Genomic DNA, 18832 nt, shown 5'->3' on the forward strand with positions numbered 1-18832 from the left:
GTGGTGGTCATGGCAACAACAAACGAAACGCACTGACGACATGCCGGGGTTTACCACGGTCATGCCCTTCGCCTCCAGATGGGGGCAGAAGTGGGTCGTATTCATTCTCTTAATTCAACAACAGTCTCCTGCTTGTTTGCTTTATTAGGCAGACATATACAACTTTTCAAGTGAACCAGGCAGCTACAAACTAAATGTATTGAAAATAAATTCACATACAATACAATTCATTTATAAAATCCTTCTAACTTTTAACATCACTTCACAAGTATGATGTAAGGCTTTTCAATGGTCTTTGGGGGACAACTTTTTTGATCAGGGCAGTTCTAAAGAAGGCAGATCCATCCAGTGTTTGTGTGTCTGCAGCTACTTCCAGCACACAATGATGTTCGGGTCATTTTCAAGCCGTTCATCCAGTTCTTTGTAGCTCATTCCTGCAGGAATAAAACACAACATAGCATACAGGACATCAAACTCTTGGAAGCCTCTCTTGGACTTGGAATTATTCAAACTACTGAGTCACGCTAACAGAGACCACCAGTGCTGGACTTGCCTGTTTTACAGCAGATTTCATCATAACTGTGACAGCCGGTGTACAGCCGCGGGGGTTGGCTCTTCTCGTCCCGACACACCTTCACAGGGTACTTCTGCAGTCTTCGTATCAGCCCCCTCATCAGGCCGAACTGAATGAGCCTCCTGAAACAGGGCAGAACAGGGCGTGTGCCCACTTCACATTATTAATGAGCACAATTGGTTTTTTTCCTCGTTTATGGTCATTCAGTGTGTCTTTAGGATGTTGTCGCTGCACCGCACGGACCTCTCGTCCACCCTCTGAAGCTGGGGTGAGTAACGAGAGCAAAGGTCTCGAACCGTCGTGCCGGGGGTCAGACCACAGTACAGCTGAAACACGTCTCTGAGATTGGCCTGTTTCTGACCTGGCCACACAGAGGAACAGACGCGCGTGTTAAAGGTGAAGGGAGAACCGTACGTCTGTCGTCCATCCCGTACACCTTGCTCCTCTTTACCTTGCTTTGTGACGTATCTCAGGCACTCCTCCTGAATGGACTTGTTGTCTATGAGGCTCTGGACTATGGGGGTTGTGCAGTACACATTGGAGTACTGGGTTGGAGGGGGAACACAAAATAGCAATTAGCATAGGGTACTTACTATAAAATATCTCTGGCAATGGATTGTTCTAGTTCTGTACTGTACCTGGAATATTGAGACCATGGTGACAACACCGTAGTACCTGTCAGAGGAAAAATATCAGCGCCAACCAGGGACCACGATGGAAATAGACCATCTGGCTTTATTGTGTAACTCCTGACTATTTATGTATTTTGAATGTATGACTCCGAGTGCTGTTCATATTTTATATAAAAATGGCCAAATAAAATCTATCAATCGATCAATCAACCTGTCTGGCATGATATCCCATCCCATAGAAGTCCAATCAAATAAAATGTACTTACAGGAGATTTTGAACCGCTATGCGAACGAGATTTAACTCAACATCTGCCTCAGCTGAGATTTTCTGAATATGTCGAAACCCGTCAATATAGGGCAGGATCTATGAGGGTTTAAGAAATGTTAGTACATTTAAATAAGCAAAAAATATGATCATTATTCACTGAGGTACATGCTTTTATGATGTTTTGAAAAAGGTTTCTTAGGATATTCTATGATTGCAGCCACTCTCAATAAATCCATCATTGGAATTATTGAAACAAAAAGGTCAACCATACATTCCAATAAATACTGAATTGAAGACTTGCTAAAGTGATGCATGAATGTATTGTAGTCAGTAAGACCTGCCTGCTGAGTGGTCAGGTCCCATTGGGATTTGATAAAGTGGTCTTTGCCTTTAGCAAACACTGGAACATCGTATTCTTGTACAATAGGTGGATCTTTGCGTTGCTCTATGAGCTTCAGGTGTATCGTGTTGGACTCGTCTGCAAGAGAGAAACAAAGGTGAGAGAGTGAAGCATCACGCAAAACTTAGGTGTCACAATCCAATATGTATATGCAATATAATTATCATGTATCCAAATGCATATGCAATCCATTTATCATGGGTCACAATGCATGCAATATGTATATGCAATACAATTATCATATATAACAATGCAATATGCGTATGCAATCCATGTATCATGTATCACAATGCAATATGTGTATGCAATACAATTATCATATATAACAATGCAATATGTGTATGCAATACATGTATCATGTATCACAATGCAATATGTGTATTGCATTGCATGTAACCCACTACCTATGGGTAAGGTGCATGCTCCGGTCGCGTTGAGCTCTTCTAATAGCGTGGACATTATAGGAAGGAGTTTCTGCTTGCACTCCTCATTGGATATGAAGCCAGTCTCCAGCTGCAATAGTCAGACATGCCAAGACATCATTATAAATAGTAACCAGGACTAGTACCAAGGTGTCTTACACAGGGATTTCCCATTACCTCCAGGGTGGTCAGGTACCCAGAGAGCTTCTTAACTATGGGCTCCAGGGCACACGTCTTACTTTGTGCATCACAAACAAGACCTAGGTTAAAGAGCAGAGCGTTGCGGCTGTACTTTTTATGTTCAATGCATACCGGGCACCCAATTAGCTTCTTCCCCATGGCAGTCCTGCAAATGAAACATCATGTTGACTTTTATCAGATAGAGGGGAAATTTGTACCATCGGAAGTGAGGGCTGTTACGTGTTGGTGTCACTATTATCTAAAGGTAGCAATTTGCAAACCCCTCCTTAAAGACCTTTTCATTTCAAACCTACGTGAGTGCCTGGACCTGGATTCATTGTTTTCACATCACTTATTGATGTTGTAATTTTTCCTCTTCTTTTTCCAAGTTTAATATTATAACTTAACTGTGGCAGGCAACACGCATTTAACATAGTTCTGGAAATAATGTATTATTCAGCAGAGTACATACACAGTGATGAGCTTGTTCTGTAGTTCTGGCTTGGTAATAATATACACCTGTACAGTGTCGAACAGCTCGCGAGAGATGTACTCCTCCGGCACCTGGAAGAATGATCTTTATTAGCAATCACGAAATGCACTTTTTGGATGTACTTTTCAGAAGCTCTTGTTGTACACTTACCTGGTATGTGATCTTTGGGCCGAGAGTAGGGTGAAACTCACTGAAGAAGACGCACTCTATACGACTCGCCATGCCCATGGCAATTCAGTTAACGCCCCAATCGAAAACCTAACTCCGAATGTAAATATAGGCAGGCATACAGGATTTAAGAAGTTGACATTTGAGGCATAATATGCTCGACTTGTCGCCCTGGCTGCCTAGATTGTCACAGTTCTTTTTCAACTTTGAGCTAACTCCAGCTAGCTTTAGCCGTCTAAATAACAGGATACCCCAGGGACAGTGTGCAGATATTTCGTCGCCTATTAAATTGTGACATAGCAGAAAACAAAGTATAAGCCTACATGCGGATTAACTGCTGAAAAAGCTGTTACAAATAAGCAAATCACTGTACATTCAAGCCTGCACCAGATCGTGGGTTTGTTTACGACAGTCAGTCGGATGTGACATTGCGCCTGCGCATGAGGAGGTTCAGCGCCGTCCACTGTAGTATCACAACATTGCCGGAGGTTAAAGCATACGAGTAGTTCATGTAATCAAATGCCTAAACGATTAAGATATCCAAACGGCCTGGCTTTGCTACGGGTCAAAAGAGACCACCACTAGATAAATGATACGCTGATCTTAAGAAAGCCTTCTGTGGTCGAGAAAAACAAAGGTGCAAGCGAAACGAAGCGAACCGTTTCGGTACACTGCTCACTGAGACTGGGCCTGGCAGGTCCATCAAGGCAGCACGTGTTATGTTGGGAAAAGCTATACACACATGCAGGCGGTTCGGCCGCTTCAGTAGAACTGGGCTAAAGGTAAGGCTGCTGCAGTAATCAACTTTCTAAGGGACGGATCAACATCCAGGGATTTGAAAGCCTGTTTCCAAAGTCCAGTAAACCAGGTTGTTATTTTCCTGGCTGGTCAATGGATTTCTTTCTTTACTCATTGAGGGCTAGAAATAAATAGTTAAGGAATAATAACCACCACAAGCAACAATTGTTATTAGGTATCCGTGTAAAAATCAACATAAAACGAACCATGGTTGTTATTATAAATAGCAGTATTAGCCAAGCTGCTGTCACTGTCTTAATACTGAAGTTTAACAATCAGATGACATTGCATATGCACGGGTGAAAAAGTTTTTTACTAAAAATGTAATTTTAATTTAATTAAAAGTGGAATCATCTCAAATTGCATCCAATTAATGTTGACAGCTCTGGATTAAAAGGAACAAGGCCTTGACTGTGTAGCTTTCAAGTGCATCAGGTCTCAACAAATTTGAAGGTCAGGGTTGAGTTGGGCTGATAACTAACAAAAACACAGGCACTACTTTCCTCGAAATTCAATTATCTCTTGACTCTTCAGGGAATATGTGGCACGCATTCAGCCCCCCTATCAACTTACCAAGCACCACCTCCCATCCCGGGTTCAAGCATGACAGCGTTCCAAGCAATGAACCTGTGGAGAAGGTGCTTTGAGGAGAGGGGTGTGGCGGAACCCGACCAGTCCAGCCAGTACATAGTTGCACATCTGCTGGGTGCTAAAACGGTAAGAATATGTCGTGACTGAGTGTGAAGTGATTGGCACAATACGTAAACGCCTTTCCATGCTCCTTAGACCTGCACTATGTTACTTGTTCACTACAGCTAATACTTTGGCTCAAACTCAAATTATGAACCCATCCATCAACAAAGGGAATCCATTCGGTGGCTGCAGTTGAATTCATTTAAAATCAAACCATTTTTCCAATTCTTGTATTCAATATGTGTCCACAGATAGAAAGCCTCGGCCATGAAAAGTTGAACAAGCCTCTGAGTTGTGCAAAAATGGAGCAGTTGTGGGAGCTTAGTGTCAAGCGGCTTTCCAGGTACAAAGTGTATCTGCAACACCTTTTAAAGTGCACTATTCTTCTTGTAAGACAACTTGCATAATTGTGTGTGTTTGTTAGGATGCCTGTGCAGTATGTGATTGAGGAGTGGGACTTTCGAGACTTGACCCTTAAGATGAGACCACCTGTTTTCATCCCAAGACCGGAAACAGAGGTGAGCGACGGGAATATTCTTGAACACATCACCAGTAAGCCCCCATGTTCATGACAAGCACCAAAAGAGACCAGGGTCAGCGCTGCAATTGGTTCCCTATGGGACGAGTGGCGTAGTGATACCTACGTTTGACCCTACCCTAGGCACTCAAGAAGGGCCCATTGCTCAGAGTTAAAGGAGCTATATGTAAGAAAGGGACTACTAAATCATATAAGGTGTGTTTCCTCAACCTGGCAACCAACGTGAGCTTCGAGTCTTGGGAGGAGGGGGATGCTATTATTTGAATGCGGATTTCTTCTCTGCTTGTGGTGCAGGAGTTGGTTGAACTAGTGCTTGCAGACCTCCAGGGAAAAGAGGACACTGGAATGCATGTAGTACCTCAGCTGACATGCTTAGAAGTGGGCTGTGGTTCTGGAGCCATCACGCTCAGTCTGCTGAAAGACCTTCCTCGGGTAAGGTGTGTGTGTGTGTGTGTGTGTGTGTGTGTGTGTGTGTGTGTGTGTGTGTGTGTGTGTGTGTGTGTGTGTGTGTGTGTGTGTGTGTGTGTGTGTGTGTGTGTGTGTGTGTGTGTGTGTGTGTGTGTGTGTGTGTGTGTGTGTGTGTGTGTGTGGTACAAAGAAGAACATAATTATAAAAAGAGAAATGTGAATATGCTTCTACAATAGGCATCAAGTGCCTATTTATGGTAACATTGTGCTCTTTACCCAATAGCATCTTGTGTTAAGATGTTTGTGTAAAGATTATAGAAGATGCTCTTTGGCGTTACAGATGAACTGCAAACACACACACACACACTGTGTGATTTGTTTAATCTGAAAACAAACTGCAATTTATAGAATCGCTTCCAATATTGTCAAGTAAAATGCAGTTTAGCCACTTTGTCCGCTGTACATTACAAAAACTTGTACATGCCTTTATCACTAGTAAGCTTGATTACTGCAATGGTCTCCTTACAGGTCTCCCAAAACAAACTCTAAGGAAGCTTCAGCTTGTTCAGAATGCTGCTGATAGAGTTCTAACGAAGACTAAAAAATGTGAACATATTACACCAATTCTTAAATCATTACATTGGCTTCCTGTAGGCCGGAGAATTGATATTAAAATCATGTTTCTAACCTATAAATCCCTACATGGTTTAGGCCCAAAATATTTCACTGATATGCTTCCACTCCATAATCCTTCTAGACCACTAAGATCTTCTGAGACCAATCTGTTAATTATCCCCAGAATAAACACGAAACATGGGAAAGCAGGATTTAATTACTATGCAACAAATAGCTGGAATAAACTCCCTGAGGATTTAAGACTTGCCCAAACTCTGAGCACCTTTAGAACAAGACTGAATAATTTTTTATTTGCTTTAGCTTTCTGCTAAATCTTAAATACATTTGCATTTTTAACTTTGCCTTTATTTTCTATTTTATTGCTAATATGCCTTTTTTACTTTCCCTTTATTTTCTGTTTTTACCAGAAAGATAAATGATCTGATACCAGAGAGAAAGGATAAGGGTTTGAGACCCAAGTTCTGTCTGGGTTAGAATCCTAGAATTTGAGTCCCAGAGAAAGGACCAAGTTCCTTTAGGTCGGGTTGGAGTCCCAGAGAAAGGACCAAGTTCCTTTTAGGTCGGGTTGGAGTCCCAGAATAAGGCCTTTGGTTTGTGGTTAGAGTCCCGACGTGTGTCTGGGTTAGAGTCCTAGAATCTGGGTTAGAGTCCTAGAATAGAGTACTAGAATCCGGGTTGGAGTCTCAGAGAAAGGACCAAGTTCCTTTAGGTTGGGTTGAAGTCCCGACGTGGTTACCAAATTCCTTTAGGTCGGGTTGGAGTCCCGATGTGGGTATCAGAGAGACTGTTGATTTGATCTTAAATACATTGCACTTTCTATTTTACTCATTTCTTTGCATATGTTTTCTTTTACTTATCTATTATTTTATTTTATTGCATGACAATGTATGTGTGTATGTGAAGCACTTTGAGTCTGCCTTGTGTAGGAAAAGTGCTATATAAATAAAGTTTCCTTGCCTTGCCTACGTTACATCGGTATTACCTTTGATGCTGAAATAGCAGCTTGTCCTTATAATCGATCATTGTTTCATCTGCCCCAGCTTAGAGCCATTGCCTTGGATCAAAGCAGGCATGCAGTGGATCTGACAAGAGAGAACGCACTAAGGTAGCCATCTTGTGTACTACCCTTAATCTATTGAAATGCATTAGGGTAATATATTTTACAACTCTGTCTCTGATGGACCCTTATTCTACAGATTAGGCCTTGAAGATAGACTGCTGATTCATCAAGTAGATGTCCTGAAAGGTGAGGCCAAGGTGAACGACAATAGTGGGATCTGAATAAATAAGGCTTTGTTTTTTCCAAACATCTCTGATCCTAAAATGAAATTATTATAATGTTCTATATGTAATAAAATAAATCATAAAAATTGATTATGATTCATGTTTAAGAACCTGAAGTCCTTTTGAGTCTGGGTGACTCCATCTCAACTTTGGTCAGCAATCCTCCGTACCTGTTCTCAGAAGATATGACGTTCCTGGAACCAGAACTCCTAAGGTAACGAGCCAAGAGCCTACACTGTTTGTCAGTCATCTGCAATTTGATAACGGACGACGATGTGTTATGAAACATCAGCTCCCATCCTTAGTTTATGTGACTGTTATACATGGATGTTTTATTGTATTTGGGTGGCTATAATACCGAGATATATTCTCTGGAGACCTTTTGAGACCTGCATACCGTTTCTAAAATTAAAAAGCATGGCTTTGAAAGTGATAGCATTTCCATAAATTAAAAAGCCTGAGCCAAGACGTGTGTCTTCCTGATTTCCCCTGGGCCGAGGTGGGCTTAGGGGTTCTGAGTACTGAACCACGGTGACACCCTCAGGTTTGAAGACCACGCTGCCCTAGATGGAGGTGAGGACGGCCTGGACGTGATCAAGCAGATCTTGACAGCGGCTCCCAAGATGTTATCCATTCATGGGTAATGCCCGTCCTCCCTCCGCTCATTTACACACGCATAACGTCCCCTCAGTTTGGCTTATTCAAAATAATTCCCAGGGGCACAACTCTAACAGTTATTTTCCATCGTGCTATTTCTGATGCTGTAATTCACCAGACCCTTTTTGACAGATGCGTCATTCTGGGACAAACACGGGTGTTGCTTATAAAACTCAACAGGGGTCTGCTCCATCTGTGACCCAGGGAACGGCTCATGCTACCCAGGAGGAGACGCACTCCGGATGACACGGCTGCGGAAAGGCGCTATTGAATGAGTCTCCTTTTGTTCTGATTCCTGCCCTTTCCAGACATGTTTATCTGGAGGTGGACCCAAGACACCCCCCGTTAATCCAACAGTGGGTGAAGGATCATGTCCCCGGGCTGAGTTACCTGGAAACACGGCACGACATCACAAACAGGTTGGTCTGGAGGAAGGATCTGGGTCACTGCTACCCGGTCTTCACTCAAGGCTAAACAGTCAGGGGTGAATTAGCTTTACGGTGATGAACGCAATTTCACAAACACATTCTTGATGATTAAAGGGCAGCAGTGTCGGCGTGCGTGCGTTTGTCTCGGACGTAGGCTGCGTCTTGGTTCACTGTGGTGTCCTCAGCCACAAGTCCAGACACGGATCATTCCCAGTATTACTGACGGAGAACTTCCTCTGCCCCAGGCCCCGCTTCTGCATCCTTCGGAGGGAGCGGTAACACGATGCAGGGCAGGACAGACCTCATTCGGCGACCCAAAGTCTGGACTGTTTACCGTTAAAGACTCCACTTGATGACTGCCTGCCCACCCCCCCCACACTAAATTGGTAAACACAGATTAAGGTTCCGATCACACTGTTACTCACCATCAACAAACACTCTCCCTTTTGTATTAATATACATTTGCCTACAGTTTTTTTCCGAGAGAGTTGGGGGCCAGGCGGTAGTGTGTGTGGTGTCATCGCCAAAAGCTGTGCGCACGCCACAAGAGAGAGGCAAGCTCAAGGCTTGAGTTAATTGCCCAAGCTTTTTCTCAGAAGCGGCCTTCCTGGAATCTGCGGCTCCTAGAAAGCGTTCCCCGCCTCCGCGAAGCGGCCTCCCCTCCGCGAGCGCTCCCCACTCCCTCACACGCAGATTGTTAACCAAAAACATACAATTTGGCCTTCGCTCTCTCACGCAATGTACTTCTCACACACTTCAAGGCCGCCCAAGTATTTGTCGATTCAAAGGTCGCAGTCTGCGCGAATATCTAGAATAACAAAATGCCGTTTTAGGGGTATGAATAATAAGCCAAAGAATATCATCAAGTGCCGGAAAATAAAGCAAGCCACACGATGCGCTCCAGTTGATTATTTTTAATAGAAAAATGTTGAGACAAAATAAGGTACAAAATACTAATAATGACAAAATGAACAAAACCAATCGACGGCTCTGGAGTTGTGCACATTGTGCACATCCAGAACCAATGGGGGTAGAAGAGATGTGGAAAATCCACACATCTACAGTACCAAAGTGTTTCTTTGCAATTCACCCCGTAGACGGACCGTGCCGCCGACTCTTGGGACAAATCAAGTCTAAATCCAGACACGAGTGTCAAGTGTTTGTTCCTGTATAGAGTCTCTCCACCGTGTGCTCTTGCGTCCAGCATTAAGAGCCTTGTGACTCTCCCCCCCCCCCCGCCGCACCACAGTGGTATGGTTCCCTTTGTTCCGTTGAGGGCTCCGGCCCCAGGGAGCCCCTTCCATCATACCTTGAAGGGGTAGTCCTTGATGAAGCCCAGCAGCGGCCTGGGAAGGGGCAGCCGTTCGGGCTGGTCCGAGTGTCTGTTGATGGTGAGGCGCGTGAGGTGCTGCAGCGAGGGGAAGCCCTGGGACTTGTACACGGCGGTCCGCAGCTTCAACACCACCGAGGCCTCGTTGGCGCTCGGCTGCTTGGGCGGCGGCGGCGGCGGCGGCAGCTGCTGCTGCTGCGCGGCCTTGCAGGAGGAGCCCGTGTCCTCCGCCTTCTCCTCTCGGACCTTGCGGCCCGGGCCCATGTAGTGCTCTACCAGGCTGGGCACGTCGGGGAAGGACAGCATCCCCAGGCGGGCGGGGGGGCTGGAGTCCAGGAGGAACTGAGCCTGGCTGTACTGTATCCTGATGCTGGTGGGGCCGCGCGCCGTCCGGACGGACAGGGTCAGCATGTACTGCGGGTGGCTGCTGTCCCGCACCAGGAAGGCCCCCTCAGAGGCCTCCTGGAGGGCGGCGTGCGCCTGGGCCGCAGTGATGGCCCCCCAGTACCAACCTGCACACACACGGAGAGTTAGTACTGGTTCTGTGTGAGGAGTGGCTCGTTATCAACATTCGTATGCTGAGAAGAGTTTATAAAGCCTTCGTTTGGATTTATATATTTATATAAATATATATGTATGTCTTCTCATAATTTAAACAGAGCTCTCATGGGGTAAAATGGAAAATAAAACAACGATCTTGGATAGGCATTATGTGTTGTTGCATTCTGGTTGGCGAGTCACTTGTGTGTCACTCTACCTGAGTTTTCTAGGTGACAGAAGTTGCTGGCTATTGCCCGGAGGTCCTTGGTGGGATCGCATATCAGAGGGGGGCTCTGTGCGCAGTGGGGTGGGGACACGGCTCCTGGTCGCATGCCCAGGGGGAGTGCAGTCGATGGGGCACGAGTAGGCAGATGAGTCCTAGGACTGATCAGGGAAAAAAGGAGTGTTGGTTATTAAAGAGATTCAAAAACAGAAAGCCTTTCTGATATGTGTTGACGTTCAACGTCAACACATATAGCAACATGGCAACATGGCAATGTTGCAGCACAATGGTCATTACGTCTGCTACATAGGCAATAATTAATCTATTTAGCTAAATAAACTCAATAATATTTTAACTTAAATAGAAATGTAAAGTGTGGATATTGTTTGTAACGAGGTATGGAAAATCAATTATTTATTTGGGTTTGTCTGGTTGTTAGCTTTTTAGGTGATTTTTCAGTTAAATGTATTTTAAGTGAAAATTACTCAATGGTTACTATTGGAAGTCTATAAAGGGTTAGACTTGTAGGTTATTATATTCAGTAGGCTAATATTCATAATACGAATTAGCTCAAAGGGCAATATACGTTTCTTTGGTCATTAACTTAAGCTGATGTGTATTTTAATATTTTGTGTGGTGTGTGTGTTTGCAACTTAGTTTTATGTTGTGGTCCACTATTCTATTCCATATGAGGCTATTTTTTCGTATATGTTTGACATACTATGATGCTTTAAAAGAAACACAAAAAAACGTGGACACTTATGAAGAGTCTCGTAAATGGTTGATCGGTCTGAACAAAACATTATGTTCTCTCACAAAAATAATTGCACCTTACCTTTGAACACAAAGAATCATACTGAATCCGGCAGCTTAATTCCAATTGACGATTCCTCTTCCACAAAATAATAAATGCATATGCCTAGGCGACAAAATAAATTACTTTCACAAGAAATGATGTCGGTCCCACCAGGAAATATTGGCAGCGTCAAGACGCGGAAATGCTGAGCGCATTGGTTGAAGGTCTAGATTCCTCTGTTCAAGTAAACGCGACCGTATCGCTAATGTATATAGTCCCTAAACGTCCAACAACGCTAGAACATAGACCAAGGCCATAAATAAAAACACTGAGCGGCTACACGGAGTGTTGGCTCCCGAATGCGACGCAAACGTGTGAAGGACACAGTGTAGGCTTGGCTTTTAAAAATCACCAATTCCTAGAATTCTATTCTGAGAACTCTTCAGTTCACCAGCGGCTCTGACGTCACATGAGCCGCACAGACTCCTGTTGGATCACCGCGCGTACAGAACGGGTCGGAGCGGAGCGTCGCACCGTCGAACCTTATTATTTTTCCTATTCTGTTATTGTTAGTGTTCAACCATGTGACCTTTTTGTTTTTTTAATGTTTTATGCGACGGGGTTTATGATCCCCCATCCCCCCCGTCCATGCACTCGGTGAACCAGCGCTCCCAGGAATCGCAGACCAGCTTCCCCCTATCCACTTTCCAAGAATAATTGCGAGTTATCTCCGCCCACTGGGCTGTTTTGGCCTATCCCACATTCTCAGAAATCGGCGCCTCACTATTAAGATAATAGGAATGCACACAGGCTGTTTCCAGTAATATAGATTTTCCTTTGGTATGAAAAAAACCCGATGGTTTGGTAAGGAGTTTTGTTTAACTAATTGCAGGCACAAAATAATCTCTTAAAACATTTGTGAAATACACTACTGTCACTTTATGTTGGATTAGAGTTGATTATACATTGACGCCCCAATATCTATATTTGTTCTCCGAAATTGAATTTGTTTTCATTGTTCAATCGGTTTAGTTCATTTCTCGGGAAATCAATTTGTAAAGCCTTCCACTCAAACCTCCAGATAAATTGTATTTGCTTTGTCTCACTATTTAGGCCTACGCATGTTGTCTTGCATTAGGATTTTATTTTGAAAATAAGATCAAAACAATTTGAGTATTTCAGAATATAGGCCCAATAGTCTGATCTGGATTCGAGTAGCCAGACATTTTGTGAAATATGAGAAAAATAAGTAAAACATTTATATAATAATACAAGTTATGAATATATAACTAGTATATACAATACTAGTTATATATTATATATAGTAGTAGTTATAATATATAATAAGTCATAATCCAATTTCAAAGGATTGATTATTTCCGAAAACACACCGAGATTTTGAAACGTGCACCAAGTCGTGAGATATTCAGTTTTTATCAAGAACTCGGGAGCTTTTCCTTTAAGCTAATAAGAAACAGGGCTTTACTTGAAGCCGCATAGATACAGGGTTTTCCCTGAAGAGATTGTTGAGACCTGCAGACTTGCTAGAAAGCACAAGGAGAGAGCATGTGAGACTAAGTGCTTTTGTGTGTGGAGCACTCAGTGGTTCTGTGTAGTGGTTGGCCCTCGCCCAGACTCCATTCCTCGTCTCCTTGTCGCTTAAGGCCTTGACAATTGGGGGATACTGATGTAGAGTGAGACATTGTTATATATTATACATATATTATACATTGTACTGTACGATAGCGACTCGACTTGCTATGTTTGTGTGTATTTCCACCAATAAATGAAATTTGTTTTTTTTTCCGATCTGCCTAGTTAATATGCATGAACGATGGATTCAGATGGATCAAATCAGTCTTGTTGGACAAGTGAAAAGAAATTCAAACAGATGTGGCTTACAAAATCCATATGGGAAACAATTACCGATCTGACTTTAAAATCTGAACGAACTCTGTCTATTAAAAACGAGACCCATGCAATAAAAATAATAAGCAAGATAAACCATTCCATCGCATTGCATGCACTAAATGCTATTCTGAGAGGGTCAGCGTTTCACTTCATGTATTTATCTGTAATAATAGAAAATAAATCAAACCTGCGTATGAGGGAATCAACCTTGGGTACAAACAAGATTTTTTATTTTGAATCATTCGTTTTTTTACAATAAACTTGGATGATACAAAAGTTGGACTGGAGGGAAGACAAGAGAACTGAACTATTTGTTTTCAATCCAGTTAGAGGACTGGGGCAATATATGGTACAAAACAAGACAAACAAATCAAAGAAACTGATGGACATTAGAATAACCATACTTCACATTAACGGGGTAAAAGGATTGGATGTATGATCACTTTAGGGGTGACATGAAATGGCTAACAGTCATAAGATCTGTGTTTGCCCCTAATGCAACTCATGGAGGGCAATCCTTTGCCATGGGTGTGGACAATTTACAAATGGAAAAAACCTATCCTTTTACATGCCCCCTGCTTAACCCTACAAAATGGGTCACAAGATATGATAACGAGTGAAACGGGTTTGAGCTCAAACGTTCTCTCTAGCTCTCCTGCTTCCTCTCTCCTGTTGCGCGGATGAGGCGTTTGTGTCCCCTCTTCCCCGCCGGACCCTTGGGCTTAGCGAAGGCCTGCTTGTGTGCATGCTGCTTGGGATGGACTTCTTCGTAGAGGAAGTCTTCTGTCAGCTCGTCTCCATTTTCAATCTCCAGCTGCAGGCAAATAGAAGACATACTAGAGTTGAACCTAGGGCTGAGCTTTCTGGGGTCTCTCAATTTAACCCAGAGTTTAACCAAGGGTTTAGCTCTCATTTTAGCCCAAAGTTTAACCAAGGGTTTAGCTCTCATTTTAGCCCTAAGTTTAACCTAGGATTTATATCTCAGGTAGGCCTTTATAAATGGGTCTATATTAATCACAAATGGCCCAAAACGTTTTCTTTGTCCATTTTAATCTGTCGCTCACCCTTATGAATAACTTTCAGAATGATTTTATGCTCTGTATCTACCTGAGATAATATTGAATCATGCATATTAGTCTTCTAAACCACTGGAAATTCCTGTGCTTCCATCGGCTGGCCACAGTGGGAAGCCTTTTGCCCCTTTGTCGGTTACCTTTTTAGCCACTTCTAAATGGTAATCTTTAGCAACGTCTTCTAGAAGTCGGCTCTTGCAGCTGGAGTACAACATCCTCTCCTTGATTCTACAGCTGGACCCAGGCATGGAGTAGATAAACACTGCAACAAAAACAACAATCCCACAGAGGTACACATTGATCACGTGTAACGATCCAACAGAAAGCATGTCGGTGTCACCGTGCTGGATCTGTGACCCGAGCGCAGCCCTGTAACCCTCCCCTTTAGTGAGGTTTGTCCCCGCCGTACCGACAGATTCCAGGTAGTCTCCCTCATGGGAGTGTTTGTAGAGGAAGAAATGGTATCTGGGCGTGTCGGTGGGCACACTTCCGGGCAGGTCCCGGGTGTCTGTTGGGTTGGCGTGGACCAGCTCAATCGTTTCTTTCTCCACATCCAACCTCTGCAACAAAAAAACAAGCATCATTTAGCTAGGTTTAGTTTAGTTTATTTGTTTTATAGTTTGGTGGACAGGGAGCAGCCTTAGCCTATTTGGTAAATTTCCAGCTGTAGTCCCCGGCCAGTTGTCAACAGGCAACCTTAAATACGTTAGTTAATTTGTTGATTTGTACATGATAGGTAAATGTACACAAATGCATGTGGTATTGTTCACCCATTTGAAGAGTTTGCACGGGACACTACAGCTGTGGCTGGAGCTCACCAGTTGGATATAGTTGATGCGTTTCTGAGCCAGTTGTTGAAGGGCTCTCCTGGCTGTTGCCTGAAGTGGGAAAGCGATTCCCTGTAGGGTCTGGTGCTTGCTCTCTACGCTGATCTCTACCTTCACCTGGGGGGGAGAGAGGGGGCAGGGGTTTGTGTGCATGTACACACATAAACTCAATCACCCCGTTTCTCAACAGTGTTTTGAGGACAAATCATGGGGGTATGTTAACTGGGTGAAAATAAAAGCCCCGCACTCGGAGCATGGTGTACAAGGAATGTCCACAAACAGATTCCAGTAATCAATGAGTCATAATCGTTTGAAAAGTGACTCACCTGTTTAACCCTGCCCTGAAAATGCAGCAAGCACAAGAAAGAGTTAAAAGCAATAGGCCCACCTCATACGACATCGACACGTTAGGCAAATATAGTCAGAAGTCCGGCCACACAGGTCTCAAGCAACCCATGAAATCAGCGCGGCAGGCATGTTGTTGACCTCTGACCTCTGTGAGCTTGATCCGCCGCAGCTCTTGCTCAGCCTGTGTGAGCGGGGCGGGCGCGGAGAGCGACGACACGTGACGCTGGTAGCCCAGCAGACAGATGTCCTCCTGGTGCCGCAAGCAAAACAACGGCTCCTTTTACCAGAAGCCCTTCGAAACAAGGTCACCACTTGGATATAGACAGGCTGGACATGACGTGCGCAATGTGGACTGGCGCACACTGCCCTGGTTTATTATTTTTTTTAATATTTGACCTTTTACCTTTTCTGGAACTCACCTCAACCGTGCCGAACAACTCATCCTTCACGTGGCCGCCGCCAAACTCTTTCTTCACGGTGGCACGCGTGGCTGCGTAGAGCATCTTCTGTCTCACCTGCCGGAGTAGAAAGCATTTGATTGGTGGTTCACGCGTATCTATACTTTCAAAGGAGGACCCGTGTGTGCCGGCTGGTGACCTGTGGCATGCCTACATACCGGAGACTGGTCTGGAGACCAGGATATGAAGATCCACTCATAGCCCTGGGCGTTCTGAGTGTCCAGGCGATACAGGATGTAGCAGGGGTCCTGCTCATCCAGCAGAGGCAGCAGGACACGGTCATAGTCCTGGTCCCAGCTCTTCTCAACCTCCCTGTATGCCCCCAGCACCAACTGCTCTGAAGATCACAGCAAAAACACATCACAACCCTCACCCTGCGCATTCACACCCATGAGGCCAGCTCAGGTCCACACACAGGCCCGTCGCTCCCTATACGCAGAGTACGCAGTGCGTAGGGCACCAAGTACCTGAGGGGGCACCAAAAATTAAGTACCTTAATTGTATAACCTATCACTCAATTTCGGCAATATATAATATAATATATAAAAAGGGGCTCCCCCCCAGGGCACCCAGGGCACCGAAACGGCCAGCAGCGGCCCTGTCCACACAACCCTGGATGTGGCAACTTGAGACGCAACGCACAAAAACAAATACAACATTTTGTGTGTGTGTGTGTGTGTGTGTGATTGTGTGTGTTGACACAGTACCGTCATTGAGGCCCCCAAACTGAGACTGGTACAAGTCTTTGTTCGTCCAGTGTCCTTTTCTCCCCTTCCATGTCCCCAGTTGGCTAGTAATGTCCCTAAACTTAGCGACCTCAGAGGCTCAGTTAAGATTGGATGAGGTCACCCTTTCTCCGTCAGCCATGACGACAACCGGCAGCAACCGACGCCGGGTGATGGGATCATCCATCAGGGACGGACAACGCATCACAACACAGCTGATTATTGAGGGAGAGAGAGACCACAGCCCTGTTCCGAGGGTTGCATGGGGGGGTTTCCTGACTGTCTCGCGGCCGTTGCTATTCTGAGCCCCAACACATTCCATTTCTTAGCACACATGCATACTTTCCGTCCGCCATTCTCTCGCCTTCTTTTTACAGCCTTTTAAAGGCAGGATAGTGTGAGGTACAAAAACCATGAGCCCTCATGTCTCCATACTTCTGTTAACAAATGATGTCATGATCGATTGCCGGTGAATGAGGTCTTTGTGACTTTGTAGCGCGTGTCTGTCTCCATTGCTAAGGGCTCAGGAGCTTCTGAGGGCCTAGAGAAAGAGGATTTCAGGCTCACAAATCAAGGGCGGTGTTGAAACAGACTGGTGCAATCGTGTTCCTGTTTCAACATTAACATGAACATGTGTGGCACCAGATATTGGTAAGCAACCATCTCGTCACATGCCGTTCCAAATAGCGCACATAACTCCGGAGCTCAAAACTGAATGGTTACCCTGTGCTGACGGCAGCCTGGCGCTACACAACCCATGCCTGCTTTGTCGGCTGACCCTGAAATAACTTCTCCCTTAGGGAAACCATGGAGACAGCTCTGAAAATGAAGAAAATGAAGAAAATCGAGGAGGATGACGAGGAGCCTTAGAAGTTACTGAAGGTTATCATCTGTTGCGCCACGGTTGCCTAAGAACCCACCGATTGCTTCATTAACCCTTCTTGGCGGTGTACGCAAACACGTTGTCCAGTGTACGCATATCTGCGGCTGTTTCATTCTCCGTCATGGCTATTATTTATCTATGTCGTAACCATAATAATAACAACCATAACCACATATACTAATTATTACATTAGGGTCCTGATTGGATCCACTGCATAAGAAAATGGAGTGTAAATTAGGGTAACCTGAAAGGTATAATGAGGTACATTTTTATAACTTAGGCTAAAGCTATGCCATTAGGATCCAGGGACACTTCTTCCTGATCACTGTAGACCGTGATAAATGTGTTGTAAAAATAATGTTGGCCATCATATATCACAACCTGAGTGAAGTTTTCCAACCAGTTATGAAATGATGTCGCTTCTTTTTCAGTTTTTTACTAAAACAACGGCGCTTACTATTAATATACAGTATTAAGTAAAAACCATGAGATGATCAACAACACCCCATACGTTGAATGGTGATGGTCCGTGATTCTACGTCATCATGGCCTGGGTCACTCACCTTCGTGGATGCACACCTTGATTAGGCGCAGCGATCCTCCTCTAGCTCTGGCCAGGAACCCCGCGAGTTCTGGCGTCACGAGCAACACAAGAAACATGGCGGGTCAGCACCAAGTACTCCTCCTGAGGCCGTGTCGGCCAGTGAGGGCCAACCAAGAATCAGATACTAGTCTTCCTCCGCCGGGTCCTTCACTACAAATCGAGGGGAGGCTGCGATCCAACAGAGGAATCAAGAAGATAATAAAATAAAACGAAAGTAAAATAAATCCAATTTGTTTAGAGTGTGACTAAGCAGTCTGAATTCACCAGAGATGCGTTAAGTGTGAGCTCTGTCAGAGTGCGAAAGTATGAGAGGGGGGGACTGCAGCTCCAGTAACTAGGGCAGTATCGTGTGGACACAGCAAGGAAACCTGATCACTTCTATACCAAATTTAGCCACCACTGACTATAGAACCTCAGGGTGGGCCTACCAATCACGCACCACATCAGTACTGTAGACTGTACATACAACACATACAATAGCGTGCAACACATAATGTAGTGTGTGCCTTACATGGCTAATAAATGTGAACTTCTA

General features: G+C 44.4%; 4 protein-coding genes across 12 annotated transcripts; 1 reads left to right on the plus strand and 3 right to left on the minus strand.

Annotated features, from left to right (window-relative positions):
- Positions 1–113: 113 nt before the first annotated feature.
- Positions 114–3860, minus strand: nprl2 (NPR2 like, GATOR1 complex subunit). The gene is made up of 11 exons (XM_056605695.1): positions 3120–3860; positions 2949–3040; positions 2474–2642; positions 2279–2387; positions 1816–1952; positions 1473–1570; positions 1213–1249; positions 1026–1119; positions 818–935; positions 554–696; positions 114–434 (listed from the first exon to the last, which is right to left on the minus strand). The coding sequence occupies exons 1-11, from the start codon at positions 3195–3197 to the stop codon at positions 367–369; spliced, it is 1143 nt and encodes a 380-aa protein (XP_056461670.1). The 5' UTR covers positions 3198–3860; the 3' UTR covers positions 114–366.
- hemk1 (HemK methyltransferase family member 1) lies at positions 3541–13987 on the plus strand. 7 transcript variants are annotated; one of them, XR_008903876.1, is made up of 12 exons: positions 3541–3919; positions 4470–4652; positions 4880–4971; positions 5053–5146; positions 5290–5361; positions 5461–5598; positions 7251–7315; positions 7407–7456; positions 7603–7708; positions 8039–8134; positions 8460–8965; positions 9052–13987. XR_008903876.1 is itself a non-coding variant. In XM_056605678.1 (12 exons), exons 1-12 carry the CDS (start codon positions 3857–3859, stop codon positions 8856–8858), a joined length of 1104 nt encoding a protein of 367 aa, XP_056461653.1. In that variant the 5' UTR covers positions 3541–3856; the 3' UTR covers positions 8859–13987. The 7 variants fall into 7 exon arrangements, 6 of the variants coding, with proteins under 6 accessions (XP_056461653.1, XP_056461652.1, XP_056461656.1 ...); XM_056605678.1 differs by having other exon boundaries at positions 8460–8570; positions 8825–13987; XM_056605677.1 differs by having other exon boundaries at positions 8460–13987.
- Positions 7437–12112, minus strand: cish (cytokine inducible SH2-containing protein). Its single transcript, XM_056605691.1, has 3 exons — positions 11508–12112; positions 10667–10833; positions 7437–10421 (listed from the first exon to the last, which is right to left on the minus strand). The coding sequence occupies exons 1-3, from the start codon at positions 11525–11527 to the stop codon at positions 9883–9885; spliced, it is 726 nt and encodes a 241-aa protein (XP_056461666.1). The 5' UTR covers positions 11528–12112; the 3' UTR covers positions 7437–9882.
- LOC130401747 (twinfilin-2) lies at positions 13556–18643 on the minus strand. 3 transcript variants are annotated; one of them, XM_056605689.1, is made up of 9 exons: positions 16793–18242; positions 16244–16417; positions 16047–16142; positions 15773–15877; positions 15606–15620; positions 15271–15396; positions 14862–15012; positions 14593–14714; positions 13556–14193 (listed from the first exon to the last, which is right to left on the minus strand). In XM_056605689.1, the coding sequence occupies exons 1-9, from the start codon at positions 16796–16798 to the stop codon at positions 14026–14028; spliced, it is 963 nt and encodes a 320-aa protein (XP_056461664.1). In that variant the 5' UTR covers positions 16799–18242; the 3' UTR covers positions 13556–14025. The 3 variants fall into 3 exon arrangements, with proteins under 3 accessions (XP_056461664.1, XP_056461662.1, XP_056461663.1); XM_056605687.1 differs by lacking the exon at positions 16793–18242 and adding an exon at positions 18257–18628 and having other exon boundaries at positions 13557–14193; positions 16244–16422; XM_056605688.1 differs by lacking the exons at positions 15606–15620; positions 16793–18242 and adding an exon at positions 18257–18643 and having other exon boundaries at positions 13557–14193; positions 16244–16422.
- Positions 18644–18832: the final 189 nt, after the last annotated feature.

Source organism: Gadus chalcogrammus, chromosome 13 (assembly GCF_026213295.1).
Source record: "Gadus chalcogrammus isolate NIFS_2021 chromosome 13, NIFS_Gcha_1.0, whole genome shotgun sequence".
Classification (NCBI taxonomy): Eukaryota; Metazoa; Chordata; class Actinopteri; order Gadiformes; family Gadidae; genus Gadus; species Gadus chalcogrammus.